This window comes from Oncorhynchus mykiss, chromosome 1 (genome assembly GCF_057628025.1).
Source record: "Oncorhynchus mykiss isolate SJ-2025 chromosome 1, ASM5762802v1, whole genome shotgun sequence".
Taxonomy (NCBI): Eukaryota; Metazoa; Chordata; class Actinopteri; order Salmoniformes; family Salmonidae; genus Oncorhynchus; species Oncorhynchus mykiss.
In genome coordinates this window covers 50,908,898-50,925,252 of record NC_143022.1, presented here as the reverse complement: position 1 = coordinate 50,925,252, position 16,355 = coordinate 50,908,898, and the positions used below count along the sequence as shown (strand labels likewise).

General features: G+C 43.8%; 1 protein-coding gene across 1 annotated transcript in view; it reads left to right on the top strand.

Moving 5' to 3' along the window:
- LOC110532382 (hepatocyte growth factor receptor) overlaps positions 1-16,355 on the top strand; it is a 74,483-nt gene that overhangs the window by 35,236 nt on the left and 22,892 nt on the right. The window contains exons 8-10 of the mRNA XM_036979352.2: positions 136-272; positions 444-608; positions 2,122-2,224. Of these exons, the coding sequence (XP_036835247.2) occupies positions 136-272; positions 444-608; positions 2,122-2,224 (405 nt within the window). The remainder of the gene's footprint in view (positions 1-135; positions 273-443; positions 609-2,121; positions 2,225-16,355) is intronic.

The window sequence follows — 16,355 nt, the reverse complement described above, 5'->3', positions numbered from 1 at the left end:
ACTGTAGGTACAGTATGTCAGATGGCTGGACAGATTGATTACTTACAGTAACTGACTGATTTGCATATGAACTGTAATTGTGGTTGTTGTTGGGTTTGAAGTGGCTTCGACTCCCCTCCTGTCTCGCTCATACAGAACCCAGTAATCAGGGAGATCTTCCCTGCATTCGGTCCTAAGTCAGGAGGCACCGTGCTCACCATCAGAGGCTCTTTCTTAGACAGTGGCAACTCCAGACAGGTCACTGTTGGGAATGCCACCTGTGAGATCCTGAGGTGAGAGTGCATAATGTTTCTGCTTCGAGTAAAAATGCTTGCGTGTGTACATGCGGACGATATACACTGTATTTAACAGGTTTTGGTTATTCTCCAAATGTGAGGAACTGTGTTGTGTGTGTGTGTGTACTCTCACTAATATGCCGACGTGTATTTTGTCTCTTTCTCCAGTGTGTCAGTTACCATGCTGATGTGCAGGACCCCTCCCCAGTCGGCCCCGTCCCTCCAGGCGGTGTATGTGAGGGTGGACTCTGTGGTCCGAGAGGCCCCTGTACTCTTCGCCTACAACGAAGACCCTCTCATCTCCAGCATCCAGCCCACACGGTCCTTCATCAGGTACTTGATATTAGTTTGCTAGTTTGTCCGTTGGTAAGGAGGGAGGCAGGCCGTAGAGCAACAGCAGGAGTAATTTGGCGGTGTCGACAGAGGTAGCTAGGGAAAGAGATATAGCTATTATTATCCGTAGGAAGAGGTTCCATAGGATACAGGTGTCAGAGAAGGAATGAGAGATCGTAGGGGGGAGTTTATGAAAACAGAGAAGTCACAGAGAGAGGGAACGAGTAGCAGTGTGTGGTATACAGAGGAGAAGAGAAAGTGAGAGAGACGGTCATAAAGGATAAGTGGGTGAAGAGGGACACATTAAATAAAAATCTATTTGGCTGCTGGTGGGCAAGGAGACCCCCAGCTCCGCTAAAACCATTGACGACTATGTGCCGTTTTCCAGGGATGGTTAAATAAAGGTTCTAACTATTTGGTTGGAATATCATCACCTCCTCTTGAAGAGCAGAGTCAGAACTACACATTTCCGATTATTCCACATCAATCATCAGAGTTGTACTGCAAGTAACTGCATGCTTTTTATGATCAGAGAACATTGACTGAGCATGTATTTTCAGATAGGTGAGGGTAGCCTATCGATTTGGCGTGTAGCTAGCTAAGAAAACAACACGTGTCATTTAGCTTGCTTCCTCAGAGATTCGACTTTTGGAAAGAGCTTGACGTCGGCATTTCTTTGACTTAGTTACATTGCCAGTCGGATTACTGTCTTCACCTCTATAGATGGCAAGCAAATCAAACTATATTTGGATGTAGCCTTCTAGCTTTGTTAGCTGTTATTAGCAAGCTAGCCAATTTGACGTGGTCCGTCAATAAATGGAGCCTGTCATGTCTGTCGGCAGCAAGCGTGATGAAACACCCTTGAAAACAACGTTGAAAAGGGAATCATGTTAGCTAACTTCGCTAGGAAGGCCTACGTTGTTTGGGGGAGAAAAGTACATTAGGTCTATTTACGTCTATGTTTAGCCAACCTTTACAGTTTATATCGTCAAATACGCCCTTCTGCTGCTCGACAGGCAGATCTCACAAAGGATGGGAAATGAACGTAAACCACTCATTGCCTACTTGTCACTTATACAGTAGTTCACTTTCATTTGACTGTGTATCACTCAGATATCCAATTCATGGTGGCCAATATTACAGGATGAATTGATTTTTAATGATCATTGAAAGCATGCAGTTACTTGCTGTATGACTCTGATGATAGAGCTAAATGTGCGCAATTGTTCTGCATGGAATAACAATGCATTTGTAATTATGACTATGTTCTTCAAGAGGTGATGATTTTTGCAGGACAGTTATAACATTTATTGAACGATTCCTTGAAAACGGCACGCAGTTGTAAATGGTTTTAGATGTTTTCAGCAGGCAAATCTAACACTCTGCGCCTTATTGTGACGTTTTATTGATAACGGCCTATGGGCCCGCTAGTGACTAATCACTAACAGTCATTTTCTCCATGGAGATCACACTGTGTCTTTATTCCTGGCTACTCTCTCTGCGTCCCCAATAGCGGAGGCAGCACTGTGGTGGCCCAGGGCTTCTACCTTCACTCGGCTTCCCCGCCTCAGATGGTGCTCATCCCCACAGCCCAGGACGGCAAGGTGTTCACTGTGGTGAGTGTCTTAACCTCTACTGAACTAGGAGTGAGGTTTAGCACGGCCTCGTTCCCGTTGAGTGTCTGTCCGTCTGTTGAGGCGACCGACCGGACGTCTTCCAGCCTGTGCAAAAAACGAAATACCTCCAGGCCCCCCCCCCCCCCCCCCCCTTCAAACAAACCGCGTGGCTGTTATTGTCATTAAGCCCCCCTGAAAAGAGGAGAAAAGAGGTGAAATATTAGGGGAACAGTGCTAGATAGATTTGTACGAATGGATGGGGGGGAAATGGAAAGTCTACGCTCCATATGAGATAGTGTCATCACCTCTGAGTCACACAGTAATGTTACAGTAGCTGACTTGGTTTATTATCTGGCTTCAATCTGCTCAATCTGGGTTGATTATCTTTCCCCCCGCCGCATCCCAAATAGCACCATCATCCCTATATAGTGCACTACTTTTGACCAAAACCGTACGGGACACAACCATGGTTTATTATGCACTACAAAGGGAATAGGGTGCCCTTTGGGACACAGCTGTGGGCCTCGAGCTCTTCAATCTGTGTTGATTCTCCTTATTCTAAGAACGCTGCGGTGCGGATACACATGTATTCAGCCACTATCAAGGTTACCTCAGTTACCACAGCACGAGAGAAGCCCTGACCTGACTCTCTGTGTGTTCCACTTTTATAAGGAACCCTGATAACTAGATAGAAATGTAGGTTTCATTGCAGTTGTTTTTTAACGTTACCCTCTGTCTTGAAACAAACTGGTACACCTTAGTGTTGGGGGTTGGTGGTTGGCTGACTTGGAGTTGGCCCACATTGTGACATGTTGTTCCCAAATCAAATCAAACGTTATTGGTCACATACACATGGTTAGCAGATGTTATTGGTCCAATACACATGGTTAGCAGATGTTGTTGGTCACATACACATGGTTAGCAGATGTTATTGGTCACATACACATGGTTAGCAGATGTTATTGGTCACATACACATGGTTAGCAGATGTTATTGGTCCAATACACATGGTTAGCAGATGTCATTGGTCACATACACATGGTTAGCAGATGTCATTGGTCACATACACATGGTTAGCAGATGTCATTGGTCACATACACATGGTTAGCAGATGTCATTGGTCACATACACATGGTTAGCAGATGTCATTGGTCACATACACATGTTTAGCAGATGTCATTGGTCACATACACATGGTTAGCAGATGTCATTGGTCACATACACATGGTTAGCAGATGTCATTGGTCACATACACATGGTTAGCAGATGTCATTGGTCACATACACATGGTTAGCAGATGTCATTGGTCACATACACATGGTTAGCAGATGTCATTGGTCACATACACATGGTTAGCAGATGTCATTGGTCACATACACATGGTTAGCAGATGTCATTAGTCACATACACATGGTTAGCAGATGTCATTGGTCACATACACATGGTTAGCAGATGTCATTGGTCACATACACATGGTTAGCAGATGTCATTGGTCACATACACATGGTTAGCAGATGTCATTGGTCACATACACATGGTTAGCAGATGTCATTGGTCACATACACATGTTTAGCAGATGTCATTGGTCACATACACATGGTTAGCAGATGTCATTGGTCACATACACATGGTTAGCAGATGTCATTGGTCACATACACATGGTTAGCAGATGTCATTGGTCACATACACATGGTTAGCAGATGTCATTGGTCACATACACATGGTTAGCAGATGTCATTGGTCACATACACATGGTTAGCAGATGTCATTGGTCACATACACATGTTTAGCAGATGTCATTGGTCACATACACATGGTTAGCAGATGTCATTGGTCACATACACATGGTTAGCAGATGTCATTGGTCACATACACATGGTTAGCAGATGTCATTGGTCACATACACATGGTTAGCAGATGTCATTGGTCACATACACATGGTTAGCAGATGTCATTGGTCACATACACATGGTTAGCAGATGTCATTGGTCACATACACATGGTTAGCAGATGTCATTGGTCACATACACATGGTTAGCAGATGTCATTGGTCACATACACATGTTTAGCAGATGTCATTGGTCACATACACATGGTTAGCAGATGTCATTGGTCACATACACATGGTTAGCAGATGTCATTGGTCACATACACATGGTTAGCAGATGTCATTGGTCACATACACATGGTTAGCAGATGTCATTGGTCACATACACATGGTTAGCAGATGTCATTGGTCACATACACATGGTTAGCAGATGTCATTGGTCACATACACATGGTTAGCAGATGTCATTGGTCACATACACATGGTTAGCAGATGTCATTGGTCACATACACATGGTTAGCAGATGTCATTGGTCACATACACATGGTTAGCAGATGTCATTGGTCACATACACATGGTTAGCAGATGTCATTGGTCACATACACATGGTTAGCAGATGTCATTGGTCACATACACATGTTTAGCAGATGTCATTGGTCACATACACATGGTTAGCAGATGTCATTGGTCACATACACATGGTTAGCAGATGTCATTGGTCACATACACATGGTTAGCAGATGTCATTGGTCACATACACATGGTTAGCAGATGTCATTGGTCACATACACATGGTTAGCAGATGTCATTGGTCACATACACATGGTTAGCAGATGTCATTGGTCACATACACATGGTTAGCAGATGTCATTGGTCACATACACATGGTTAGCAGATGTCATTGGTCACATACACATGGTTAGCAGATGTCATTGGTCACATACACATGTTTAGCAGATGTCATTGGTCACATACACATGGTTAGCAGATGTCATTGGTCACATACACATGGTTAGCAGATGTCATTGGTCACATACACATGGTTAGCAGATGTCATTGGTCACATACACATGGTTAGCAGATGTCATTGGTCACATACACATGGTTAGCAGATGTCATTGGTCACATACACATGGTTAGCAGATGTCATTGGTCACATACACATGGTTAGCAGATGTCATTGGTCACATACACATGGTTAGCAGATGTCATTGGTCACATACACATGGTTAGCAGATGTCATTGGTCACATACACATGGTTAGCAGATGTTATTGCAGATGTTATTGCAAGTGTAGAGATATTCTTATGCTTCTAGGCTGGTTTTCTTTTTGTAATCTGTGATTGTCTGTAGACCCTGCCACATACGTCTCGTGTTTGAGCTGTTGATTTGCGATTCCACTTTGTCTCTACACTGATACTTTGCTTGTTTGATGCCTTATGGAGGGAATAACTACAATGTTTGTATTTGGTCATGTTTCCAGTTGCCTTGCCATGATTAAATGCGGTGGTACGTTCTTTCAGTTTTGCGTGAATGCTGCCATCAATCCACGGTTTCTGTTTAGGGAAGGTTTTAATAGTCACAGTAGGTACAACATCTCCTATACAATTCCTTATAAACTTGCTCACCGCGTATATGTCAATGTTATTGTCTGAGGCTACCCGGAACATATCCCAGTCCACTTGATCGAAGCAATCTTAAAGCGTGGAATCCGATTGGTCAGACCAGCGTTCGATAGACCTAAGCACCGGCGCTTCCTGTTTTAGTTTCTGCCTATAGGAGGGGAGCAACAAGATGGAGTCATGGTCAGATTTGCCAAAAGGAGGGTGGGGGGAGGGCCTTGTATGCATCGTGGAAGTTAGAGTAGCAGTGGTCAAGTGTGTTACTCGCTCGTGTACTGCAATCGATATGCTGATAGAATTGAGGTAGCCTTGTTCTCAGATTAGCTTAGTTAAAATCCCTAGCTACAATAAATGCAGCCTCGGGATATATGGTTTCCAGTGTGCATAAAGATACCAAGACAGCCTTGATGGCCGTCTTGGTATCCGCTTGCGGGGGGATACACACGGCTGTGACAATAACCGAGGAGAGTTCACCTTGGGAGATAATACAGTCAGCATTTGATTGTGAGGAATTCTAGGTCAGGTGAACAAAAGGACTTGAGTTCTTGTATGTTGTTACAATTACACCATGAATCGTTAATCATGAAACATACACACCCTCCCATCTTCTTAACAGAGAGATGTTTGTTCCTGTCTGCGCGATGCACTGAAAATCTCGTTGGTTGTATGGATTCCGACAGCATGTTCCCAGCTAGCCATGTCTCTGTGAAACAGAGTATGTTACAGGATATCTCTTTGGAAAGCAACTCTGGCCCTAATTTTGTTGACTTTGTTAGCTAGGGACTGGACATTAGCAAGTAATATACTCAGAAGCGGTGGGTGGTGTGTGAGCATCCGAAGCCTAGAAGACCGCTCCTGCACCCTCTCCTCCGACGGCGTTGTTTTGAGTCGGCGTCTGGAATCAGTTCAAATGCCCTGGGAGGTGCAGACAAAGGATCCGCTTTGGGAAAGTCGTATTCCTGGTCGTAGGGCTGGTTGTGCTGGTAAGTTGACGTCTCTCTGATATCCAATAGTTCTTCCCGGCTGTATGTAAGAACACTTAAGGTTTTCTGGGCTAACAATGTAAGAAATAATACATTAAAAAAACAAAATACTGCACAGTTTCCTAAGGACTTGAAGTGAAGCTTCCATCTTTATCGGCGCCATCTTGCCATCTCTATGAACCACAACAAATACGTTTTACACACAAGTGGCCTCTGATGTTATGTGGACAGGTAGTGCTTTGTTATGGTGTTATCTTTCAACCTTGATAGCAAGGCACACAGGTTTAGTCATGACTCCCTTAGGAGAAACGCACACTCAAGCAAGACACACACATACACTGCTCTAACACTTTATCTCAAATCTCAACCAAACAAAATCCCTCTCTATCCCTCTCAACCCCCTCTACACCAGACCACTGTATCTGTATCAGCTAAGCTACAACCAACCCCCATCCCCTGACATCAAGCGCACGCACGCACGCACACACACACACACCAGCTCGCCTTTCAGTTTCCCTTTCACTGACCCCCTCCTGGTGTGACCTGTGATGAGGTTGGTGCTCTACAGAGCCTCAGGGAGGGCTAGGGTCAGAAGAGACAACAGGAGAGGAGGGAGGGATGAGGAAGGAAAAAGGACACAGGTAGAAGGTATTAAGGTATTGGAATTTATTGTGCTTAGAATTTCAGCACATTTTCTCAATAGACTTGAATAGAAATGGTATCAATCTTGGTACAACTATGGATCAAATAAGCGTGACTCAACGAATGCACTGAGTTTGTCCCTTTTCAAACAATCTTATTTCCTTTCCATTCCAACCACTAATCTAATACCTAAACCCCCAGAGAAGACTGACTGGATGACAGTGCACCAGGCAAGACAAGACAGGGACGTGTACTGTGTTTAACAACATGGGGTATAATTTCTAATGATTTAGTATAGGGGATAATGCTCTAGTCCCCTAATGCTCCAGCTGTTGCCTCTTAAATTCTTTACAATAACCAGGATGAGATGAGGCATTCTCTAGGAAGAGACGGTATGAGACACAGTATTATTTTGACCCACAACACGGGGTCGCCGGAGAAGAGAGGGAGATCGAGAGAGAGAGAGGGATCACTGTTTCCAAAGAGAACACCCCTGGATATATGAATGCCTGAGCAGTAATTTGAGCGGGCCTGTCATCATCCACCACCACAGCAGCTCTGTGTTTGTTCAGTAGAGAAAAGGCAAAGAGGGAAATGAAACTTTGATCCGTGTACAATTTCATCTCCTGACTTTGGGTAGCCTGTCTGCACAGACCCCTAGCTGACTGTCAGCCCGTAAAAATATAGTAGGACTGTGGTTGAAATAGGAGTCCATAATATACTCTGCATATGCAGCATACTCTACACATACAGTACCCATGCTGACATGCACACATGCACAGCCACACACTTGCAGGCACGTAGAGTACAAACACACGCACTCGTGATCCTCTTTCCAAAAGATTTCATACCAACAAGGTCTAGAAGGGAAGAAAAACAACTCTTCCATAGACCAACAATGAGATTTGGGGCCTCGACAACAGCATGAGAGAAAGGAGACAGAGAAGAAAAAAAAAAAAAATGTCCAGCATCGACTTGATATCTGTTTCTCAGATCTGGAGTAAAGCCGAGGCTCAAGTAATCTCAGCTTTCCCACAAACATGAAAGGAATGTTTTTTTCTTCTTTCTTTTACGATCTGCAGGGAAAAGCTGGCATGGTCAGAAAGCCAAAGGAGCCGAGAAAAAAAGAGGGATGGAGCAATAGATCTGAGTTAGTGTGAATTTTCACATTACTACGTCCAGGGCCCATTCACATCCAGTAAAGGGGGCCAGGGAGCAGAGTGAGATTGCCAAGGGTTGGTGTGGAGAGGTTGATGGGGAAGTGGCGTTTGCGGTTGGACAGGGTTCGCTTTACTAGAGGATCCACTAGACTAGCCAGACACCGGTTGGTAAGGAATCCTAAAGTTCCATGTCAACACATCCCAGGTCTGCCTTTCCCATCCCCTGTGTTATAATGCACTATACGTGTATCATATCATTGTAAATACACTACGGCGTTGTGTGTATGCGCCTCAGAGAAAGTGTTACTGTTCCATTAACCGGCCAGACACATGTTGGAGGAATTCATACATGGGGGTGCTCCATGTCAACTGAAGACCCGGTGTGGTCTGCCTTTCCCATCTCTTACCCTTTCAGCAGCATGGCCAAAGCTCAGCTTGAGGGGATGCCTGAGAGGGGCAAGTATGAGGCCTTCCCTTTCCACCTGGCTAGTTAAAGATATTTTTGTGACCCAATACGGCTACACTTGTCGGTGTTATCTTTCGATCTTAACTAACTATGTATGTACAGCTTGAGTCCTTAGCTTCTGGGTAACACTTAGTATCTTATAAGATCGCTTTGTTTGGCATTGTTATCCCTTGGTCAGGATACTGAACACTTTCCAGAGAGTTTACAATTGTACAATTGCACTATGGTTGCTGTCTCCATTTTGGGAGTACAGGGTTGCCAGTTCAGTGATAATCAGAGCTAACTACCCACCTCTGCTGCTACAATATCAACTAACAAGTAATTGTATTCACAGTTGCTCCCCCCCAACCCACAGTCATTCAGATCAGTCTACCAACACAAGCGAGAGGAGACATTTATGAAACAATGAATCTTTGCCATGTAATGAGTAGTGGTTGACTGAGGTTTCCCCTAATTCACAGGATATTTGTCTAAACTCTCCAGGGGACCATTTTACCTTCTAGACCCCTTTAGTTGCTCCCTGTCGAGGAGCACACACACACACACACACACACACACACACAGTGCAGGTTGTGTGTGAGTGAACAGGGCCCATGTGTGTGTGTGCATGCTAGTGTGTGTGTGTAAACAAGGCCTGCAGTGTGTGTGTGTGTGTGTGTGTGTGTGTGTGTGTGTGTGAACGAGGGCCTGCAGGGCCAGAGGGTGTGTGTGTTTGCACTCCATCTGCGTTATTGCTCAACACCGACTAGAGTTTGGAAGTCTGTCCAGGGGAACTGAACTGCTAACAGGAAGCTTTTGTAACACTTAAAACCAGCCCTGCTATTCCACCCATGGCTACTGTGATTAGCAACAATGATGCTCATGGGAATTGGAGTTCAATCACTTTGTTAGAGCCAAAGTACTAACGAGTCATTGAAAGGTTTATTAAAACACTTCCATGTTCCGGAAAAGTTGAGCGTGGAGCAAAATAGTGTGGCCACTGTGCGTCTGCCTCTGCTCCTGCTTGCCCTTCGGGGTCAAGACCAGGTTACTGTAAATGCACGTTGTGACAACTGTACGATGTATTCCATGTGTACCCCGGTACATACAACTAATACCACTTGAAACTGCCGATGTAAAATGGGCTTTATGAGTACATTTGATTGATTGATATGTATTCCACTCCTGCCGTGATATGTAAAAACATGCCACCTAATGAAATGTTTTAGCAGAAAGGACATGTGACTGTGGTGCAGAAAGGCCACTAGAAACATGTGTTTGGGGTCATTTTTGGGGCCATGGGTACTTTGGGCTTGATGTCTGTCTGTGTAGGATGTCTTTACTCAAGGACGTGTTTGCTTTAGTGGCCAACTAGATACATATACAATATCAATGGCCCCTAACCACGCGACAAACATTTACACTTGGCTGTCAACTCTGGGCAGAGTTAAACTGTTTTTTTTTCGTCCATGCCACAGCTGTGTGTGCACCAGGAGGCTTCGAAGTGTCTGCTGCCGGGGCACTTTCAGGAGGCCTTTGTTGAAAACACACAACAAGTTCCATAAGGAACACCAGATTGCTATATATATATAGGAAGCATGGGGACTGACTGACAAAAACTCCCTGCGACTCCATTATCACATCAAGAAACACTTCTAGAACTCGTCCGCACCACTTCCCAAATCTCCAGTTAGACGTGAAGAGCCGGAAATTACAACCATACCAGACATCTGGGCCAGTTTCTCTCCGCGCTAGTTGTGCTAGAGGACCGAAGTGCCATGTCGATGCCGAGAGGGGAAAGAGGAGAGGACAGAAGAGATGCCGGAGGATACAGGGACGGCAGGTAGGCTAGTGGTTAGAGTGTTGGGCCAGTAATCAAAAGGTTGCTGGATTGAATCCCTGAGCTGACAAGGTAAAAATCTGTCGTTCTGCCCCTGAACAAGGCAGTTAACCCACTGTTCCCCGGTAGGCCGTCATTGTAAATAAGAATTTGTTCTTAATTGACTTGTCTTGTTAAATGTAAAAACAATTAAAATACCTGAACTAACTTCCACCACTTTAGCTCTTAGACTGTGTCCCAAATGGCACCCTATTCCCTATGTAACCGGTGTGAAATGGTAAGCCGGGTGCACACTAATAGCGCTTTGATTGGTGACTTCACTTGCTCTGAGACCTTGAAGTAGTTGTTTCCGTGGCTTTTGTGGAGCGATAGGTGACAGTGCTTTGAGGGTGACTGTTGTCAATGTGTGCAGAGGGTCCCTGGTTCGAGCCCAGGTAGGGTTGAGGAGAGGGACGGAAAGCAGAACTGTTACACCTATATAGTGCACTATGGGCCCTGGTCAAATGTAGTGCACTACAGTAGATAGGGAATAGGGTGTCATTTGGGACTTTGCCTTTATTCTTCTGTTCTGGATGAGGGCCCTTGTTTCACTCCTACTAGAATGCAGGCCCTTCTTTTCTCTCTGTTTACCATTATGTCAGACTAGAAAAGATGGAGGATGCATTAGCAGAGAAGTGATTGAGTGTGTGAATGTATCTACGTTTGTTTTTAGGGTAGTGGTACCCTTACAAAATAACGTGATAAGAAACACATCTGGTTTTCGGACCTGTTTATTTTGAACATGTTTATTTTTCATCTTCGTCTGGTCTCCCATCCCATCCCTGCGAAGCTTCAGAGGCTTCAGAGGCAAACTAGCAGTGGGATGCAGGGTGCTACAGTATGTTGCTTGAATAAATGTTCCAAAAAAGGCAGCGAAAGCAAAGGCCAGGCGAACATAACCGAAGATAGGGAAAATTGCAGGAAAGAGGGAGGCGTTTTATTTATCAGAAATGTTTCACTTAAAAATAAAAATAAATACATTTTGAAATTATTTCCTTGCAATATTTGGTTTTGCTATCAATACTTTTGGGTTTATGTTTTGCTTTCAATATCATTATTAGTCTTTTTGTTTGCCATGCTAACAATTTTGTTCTCCACGTCAGACGTTTTTCTTGATAATTATGGCACAAAAGTAGAGGATTAGAGGACACATAATCACTAGAGGATTACAACACATAATAAAACACTATTACTCTCTTACACCATTATTCCCTGCCACAGTTTCAGTAAAGAGCTGAGGGATGGGGATGGGGCTGGAGAAATGCAACCCCTCTCAAATCTATAGACAACGCTGGATGCAAGGACTGACCATCCATGATATCAAAATGATAGTTTTAACCATGTGTTTAGTGGTTGTTCCTATTTACTTTCTTTACAAACATTGGGGTAAAACAAGATTATATTTGGGGGTCTGATGGGGTACGACAGTGGAATGAAGCTCATGAGACATTTATACGTTACATTCTTCAATAACAAACACATATCATTCATGTACAAGTCCAAAAATGGATGTAGCAACTAAAGATTGCACCTTTTTAACAGGCAGTGGCCTTTCATACAGCAGAACTACAGTATGTCGTCCTTTGAACGTAATCCATTAACATTATTTCAACCCCACATTTGAATCTGCAATTCCACATGTGAAAGTGAATTTTTTTGACAGTTAAACTGCTAATTTCATTTTCACGTGATTGTTTTTCACATGTTAAACTTGCAATTCAACATGTTTAAATGAGATGTGGAGTTTTCTGAAATGTGAAACGGCAAATGTGATTTTCACATGTCAAAGTTTTTAACACGTGAAACTGCAAATTGCACACGTGACATTGCAATTCACATGTGAGGTGAAAACATGTTATTCTCCTCACATGTGAAAAGGTGGTGTGAACGCAAAATGTATACATGTGAAAATTATAGTTCCACGTGTGAAATGTAAGCTCAACGTGTGAAAGGAACGTGACATGAAATCCAATATTGTATAACAAACAAATGGAGAAATTACAGGGGGAAAAGTTACAGGTGTTGCATCTGACCCTGCCTTCACAGACTGGTTGAACTATCATGAGTAGGCTGAACAAAAATGTAATCTCTCAGTATGGAATAGTGTAAAACTGTCACTCTACCACCCTTTGTACCCCACTTCATCCCCCTTGGTATTTTTCCTATTTTGTTGCATTACAACCTGTCATTTAAATGGATTTTTATTTGGATTTCACATAATGGACATACACAAAATAGTCCAAACAAATAAAAAATAAAAAGTGGCGCGTGCATATGTATTTTCACCCCCTTTTCTATGAAGCCCCTAAATAAGATCTGGTGCAACTAATTACCTTCAAAAGTCACATAATTAGTTAAATGAAGTCCACCTGTGTGCCATCTAAGTGTCACATAAACTGTCACACGATCTCGGTATATATACACGTGTTCTGAAAGGCCCCAGAGTCTGCAACACCACTAGGCGAAGGGGCACCACCAAGCAAGCAGCGCCATGAAGACCAAGGAGCTCTCCAAACAGGTCAGGGACAGAGTTGTGGAGAAGTACAGATCAGGGATGGGTTATAAAAAAATATTCAAAACTTTGAACATCCCAAGGAGCACCGTTATATCCATTATTAAAAAATGGAAAGAATATGGCACCGCAACAAACCTGTCGAGAGGGCCACCCACCAAAACTCAAGGACCAGGCAAGGAGGGCATTAATAAGAGAGTCAACAAAGAGACCAAAGATAACCCTGAAGGAGCTGCAAAGCTCCACAGCGGAGATTGGAGTATCTGTCCATAGGACCACTTTAAGCCGTACACTCCACAGAGCTGGGCTTTATGAAAGAGTGGCCAGAAAAAAGCCATTGCTTAAAGAAAAAAATAAGCAAACACGTTTGGTATTCACCTAAACGCATGTGCGAGACCCCCCAAACATATGGAAGTAGGTACTCTGGTCAGATGAGACTATAATTTAGATTTTTGGCCATCAAGGAAAACATTATGTCTGGCGCAAACCCAACAACTCACATCACCCCGAGAACACCATCCCCACAGTGAAGCATGGTGGTGGCAGCATCATGCTGTGGGGACGTTTTTAATTGGCAGGGACTGGGAAACTGATCAGAATTGAAGGAATGATGGATGGCGCTTAATACACTGAAATTCTTGAGGGAAACCTTTTTCAGTCTTCAAGAGATTTGAGACTGGGACGGAGGTTCACCTTCCAGCAGGACAATGGCACTAAGCATACTGCTAAAGCAACACTCGAGTGGTTTGGCCTAGTCAAAGCCCAGACCTCAATCCACTTGAGAATCTCTGGTGTGACTTAAAGATTGCTGTACACCAGCAGAACCCATCCAACTGAAGGAGCTGGAGCAGTTTTGCCCAAAAATCCAGTAGCTATATGTGCCAAGCTTATAGAGACATACCCCAAGAGACTTGCAGCTGTAATTGCTGCAAAAGGTGGCTGTACAAAGTATTGACTTTGGGGAGATGAATAGATATGCACGCTTAAGTTTACATTTTTTTGGTCTTATTTCTTGTTTCACAATAAAAAAATATTGTGCTAGGCATGTTGTGTAAATCAAATGATACAAACCCCCCCCAAAATAAATTTTATTTCCAGGTTGTAACATTTTAAACACTTGTCAGGGATAACACAATAAAGTCAAGCACTTATCAAAATCAAATCAAATCAAATTGTATTTGTCACATGATTCATAGACAACAGTTGTAGACTAACAGTGAAATGCTTACAATTTCCAACAATGAAGAGTTAATATAAATATATATATAATAATTATGTTTATCTAAATAGTGACAAAAGGAATAAATACACAGTGAATAACAAATAAAAATGGCTATGTACTATAGGCTATGTACAGTATATAGGGAGTAGAAAATGACATGGCTATATACAGTATTTAGGTAGTAGAAAAGAACATGGCCATATACAGTATATAGGGAGTAGAAAATAACATGGCTATATACAGGGAGTACCAGTACCGAGTCGATATGCTGGGGTACGAGGTCATTGAGGTAGCTATGTACTATACATATAGGTATAGGTAAAGTGACTAGGCAACAGGATAGATAATAGACAGTAGTGTGTGTGTGTGTGTGTGTGTGTGTGTGTGTGTGCGTGTGTGTGTGTGTGTGTGTGTGTGTGTGTGTGTATGTGGCTGTGTGTGTGTGTGTGTGGCTGTGTGGCTGTGTGTTTAGAGTCCTGTGTGTTTGCATAGAGTCAATGCAAGAGAGTTAGTGTAAAAAAGGGTAAATGCAGGTAGTCCAGGTAGCCATTTGATTATCTATTTAGCAGTCTTGTTTAGAAGTCTTGTGACTTGGGGGTAGAAGCTGTTCAGGGTCCTGTTGGTTCCAGATTTAGTGCATTGATACCACTTGCCATGCAGTAGCAAAGAGAATCGTCTTTGGCTTGGGGGGTTGGAGTATTTGACCATTTTTTTGCCTTCCTCTGACACCACCTGTAATAGGTCCTGGATGGCAGGGAGCTTGGCTCCAGTGATGTGCTGTGCCGTACGCACTACCCTCTGTAGCGCCTTGTGGTCGGATGCCAAGCAGTACCAAGTGGTACCAAGCCAGTCAAGATGCTCCTGATGGTGCAGCCGTAAAACTTTTTGAGGATCTGAGGGCTCGTACCAAATCTTTTCAGCCACCTGAGGGGGAAGAGTCGTTGTCAAGCCCCCTTCACAAACTGTGTTGGTGTGTTTGGACCATGATTGTTCCTTGGTAATGTGGACACCGAGGAACTTGAAGCTCTCAACCCACTCTACTACAGCCCTGTTGATGTGAATGGGGGCATGCTCGGCCCTCCGTTTCCCGTAGTCAACGATCAGCTCCTTTGTCTTACTGACAATGAGGGAGAGGTTGTTGTCCTGCCACCACACTGCCAGGTCACTGACCTCCTCCCTATAGGCTGTCTCATCGTCGTAGGTGATCATCTGCAAACTCAATGATGGTGTTGGAGACATGCGCAGCCATGCAGTCGTGGGTGAACAGGGAGTACAGGACGGGACTAAGCACACACCCCTGAGGGGCCCCTGGGTTGAAGGTCAGTGTGGAGGTCAGCGTGGAGGATATGTTGTTGCCTACCCACACCACCTGGTGGCATCCCGTCAAGAAGTCCAGGATCCAGTTTCAGAGGCAAGTGTTCAGTCCCAGGGACCTATATACTGAACAAAACAATGTAAAGTGTTGGTCCCATGTTTCATGAGCAGAAACGTTCCAAATGCACAAAAAGCTTATTTCTCTCAAATGTTTGTTTCCATCCCTATTAGTGAGTATTTCTCCTTTGCCAAGATAATCCATCCACCTGACGGGTGTGGCATATCAAGAAGCTGATTAAACAGCATGATCATTACACAGGTGCACCTTGTGCTGGGGACAATAAAAGGCCACTCTAACATGTGCAGTTTTGTCACACAACACAATGCTCAAGATTTGATGGAGTGTGCTATTGGCATGCTGACTGCAGGAATGTCCACCAGAGCTGTTGGCAGAAAATGTCATGTTAATTTCTCTACCATATGCCACCTCCAAATTTGTTTTAGAGAATTTGTCAGTATGTCCA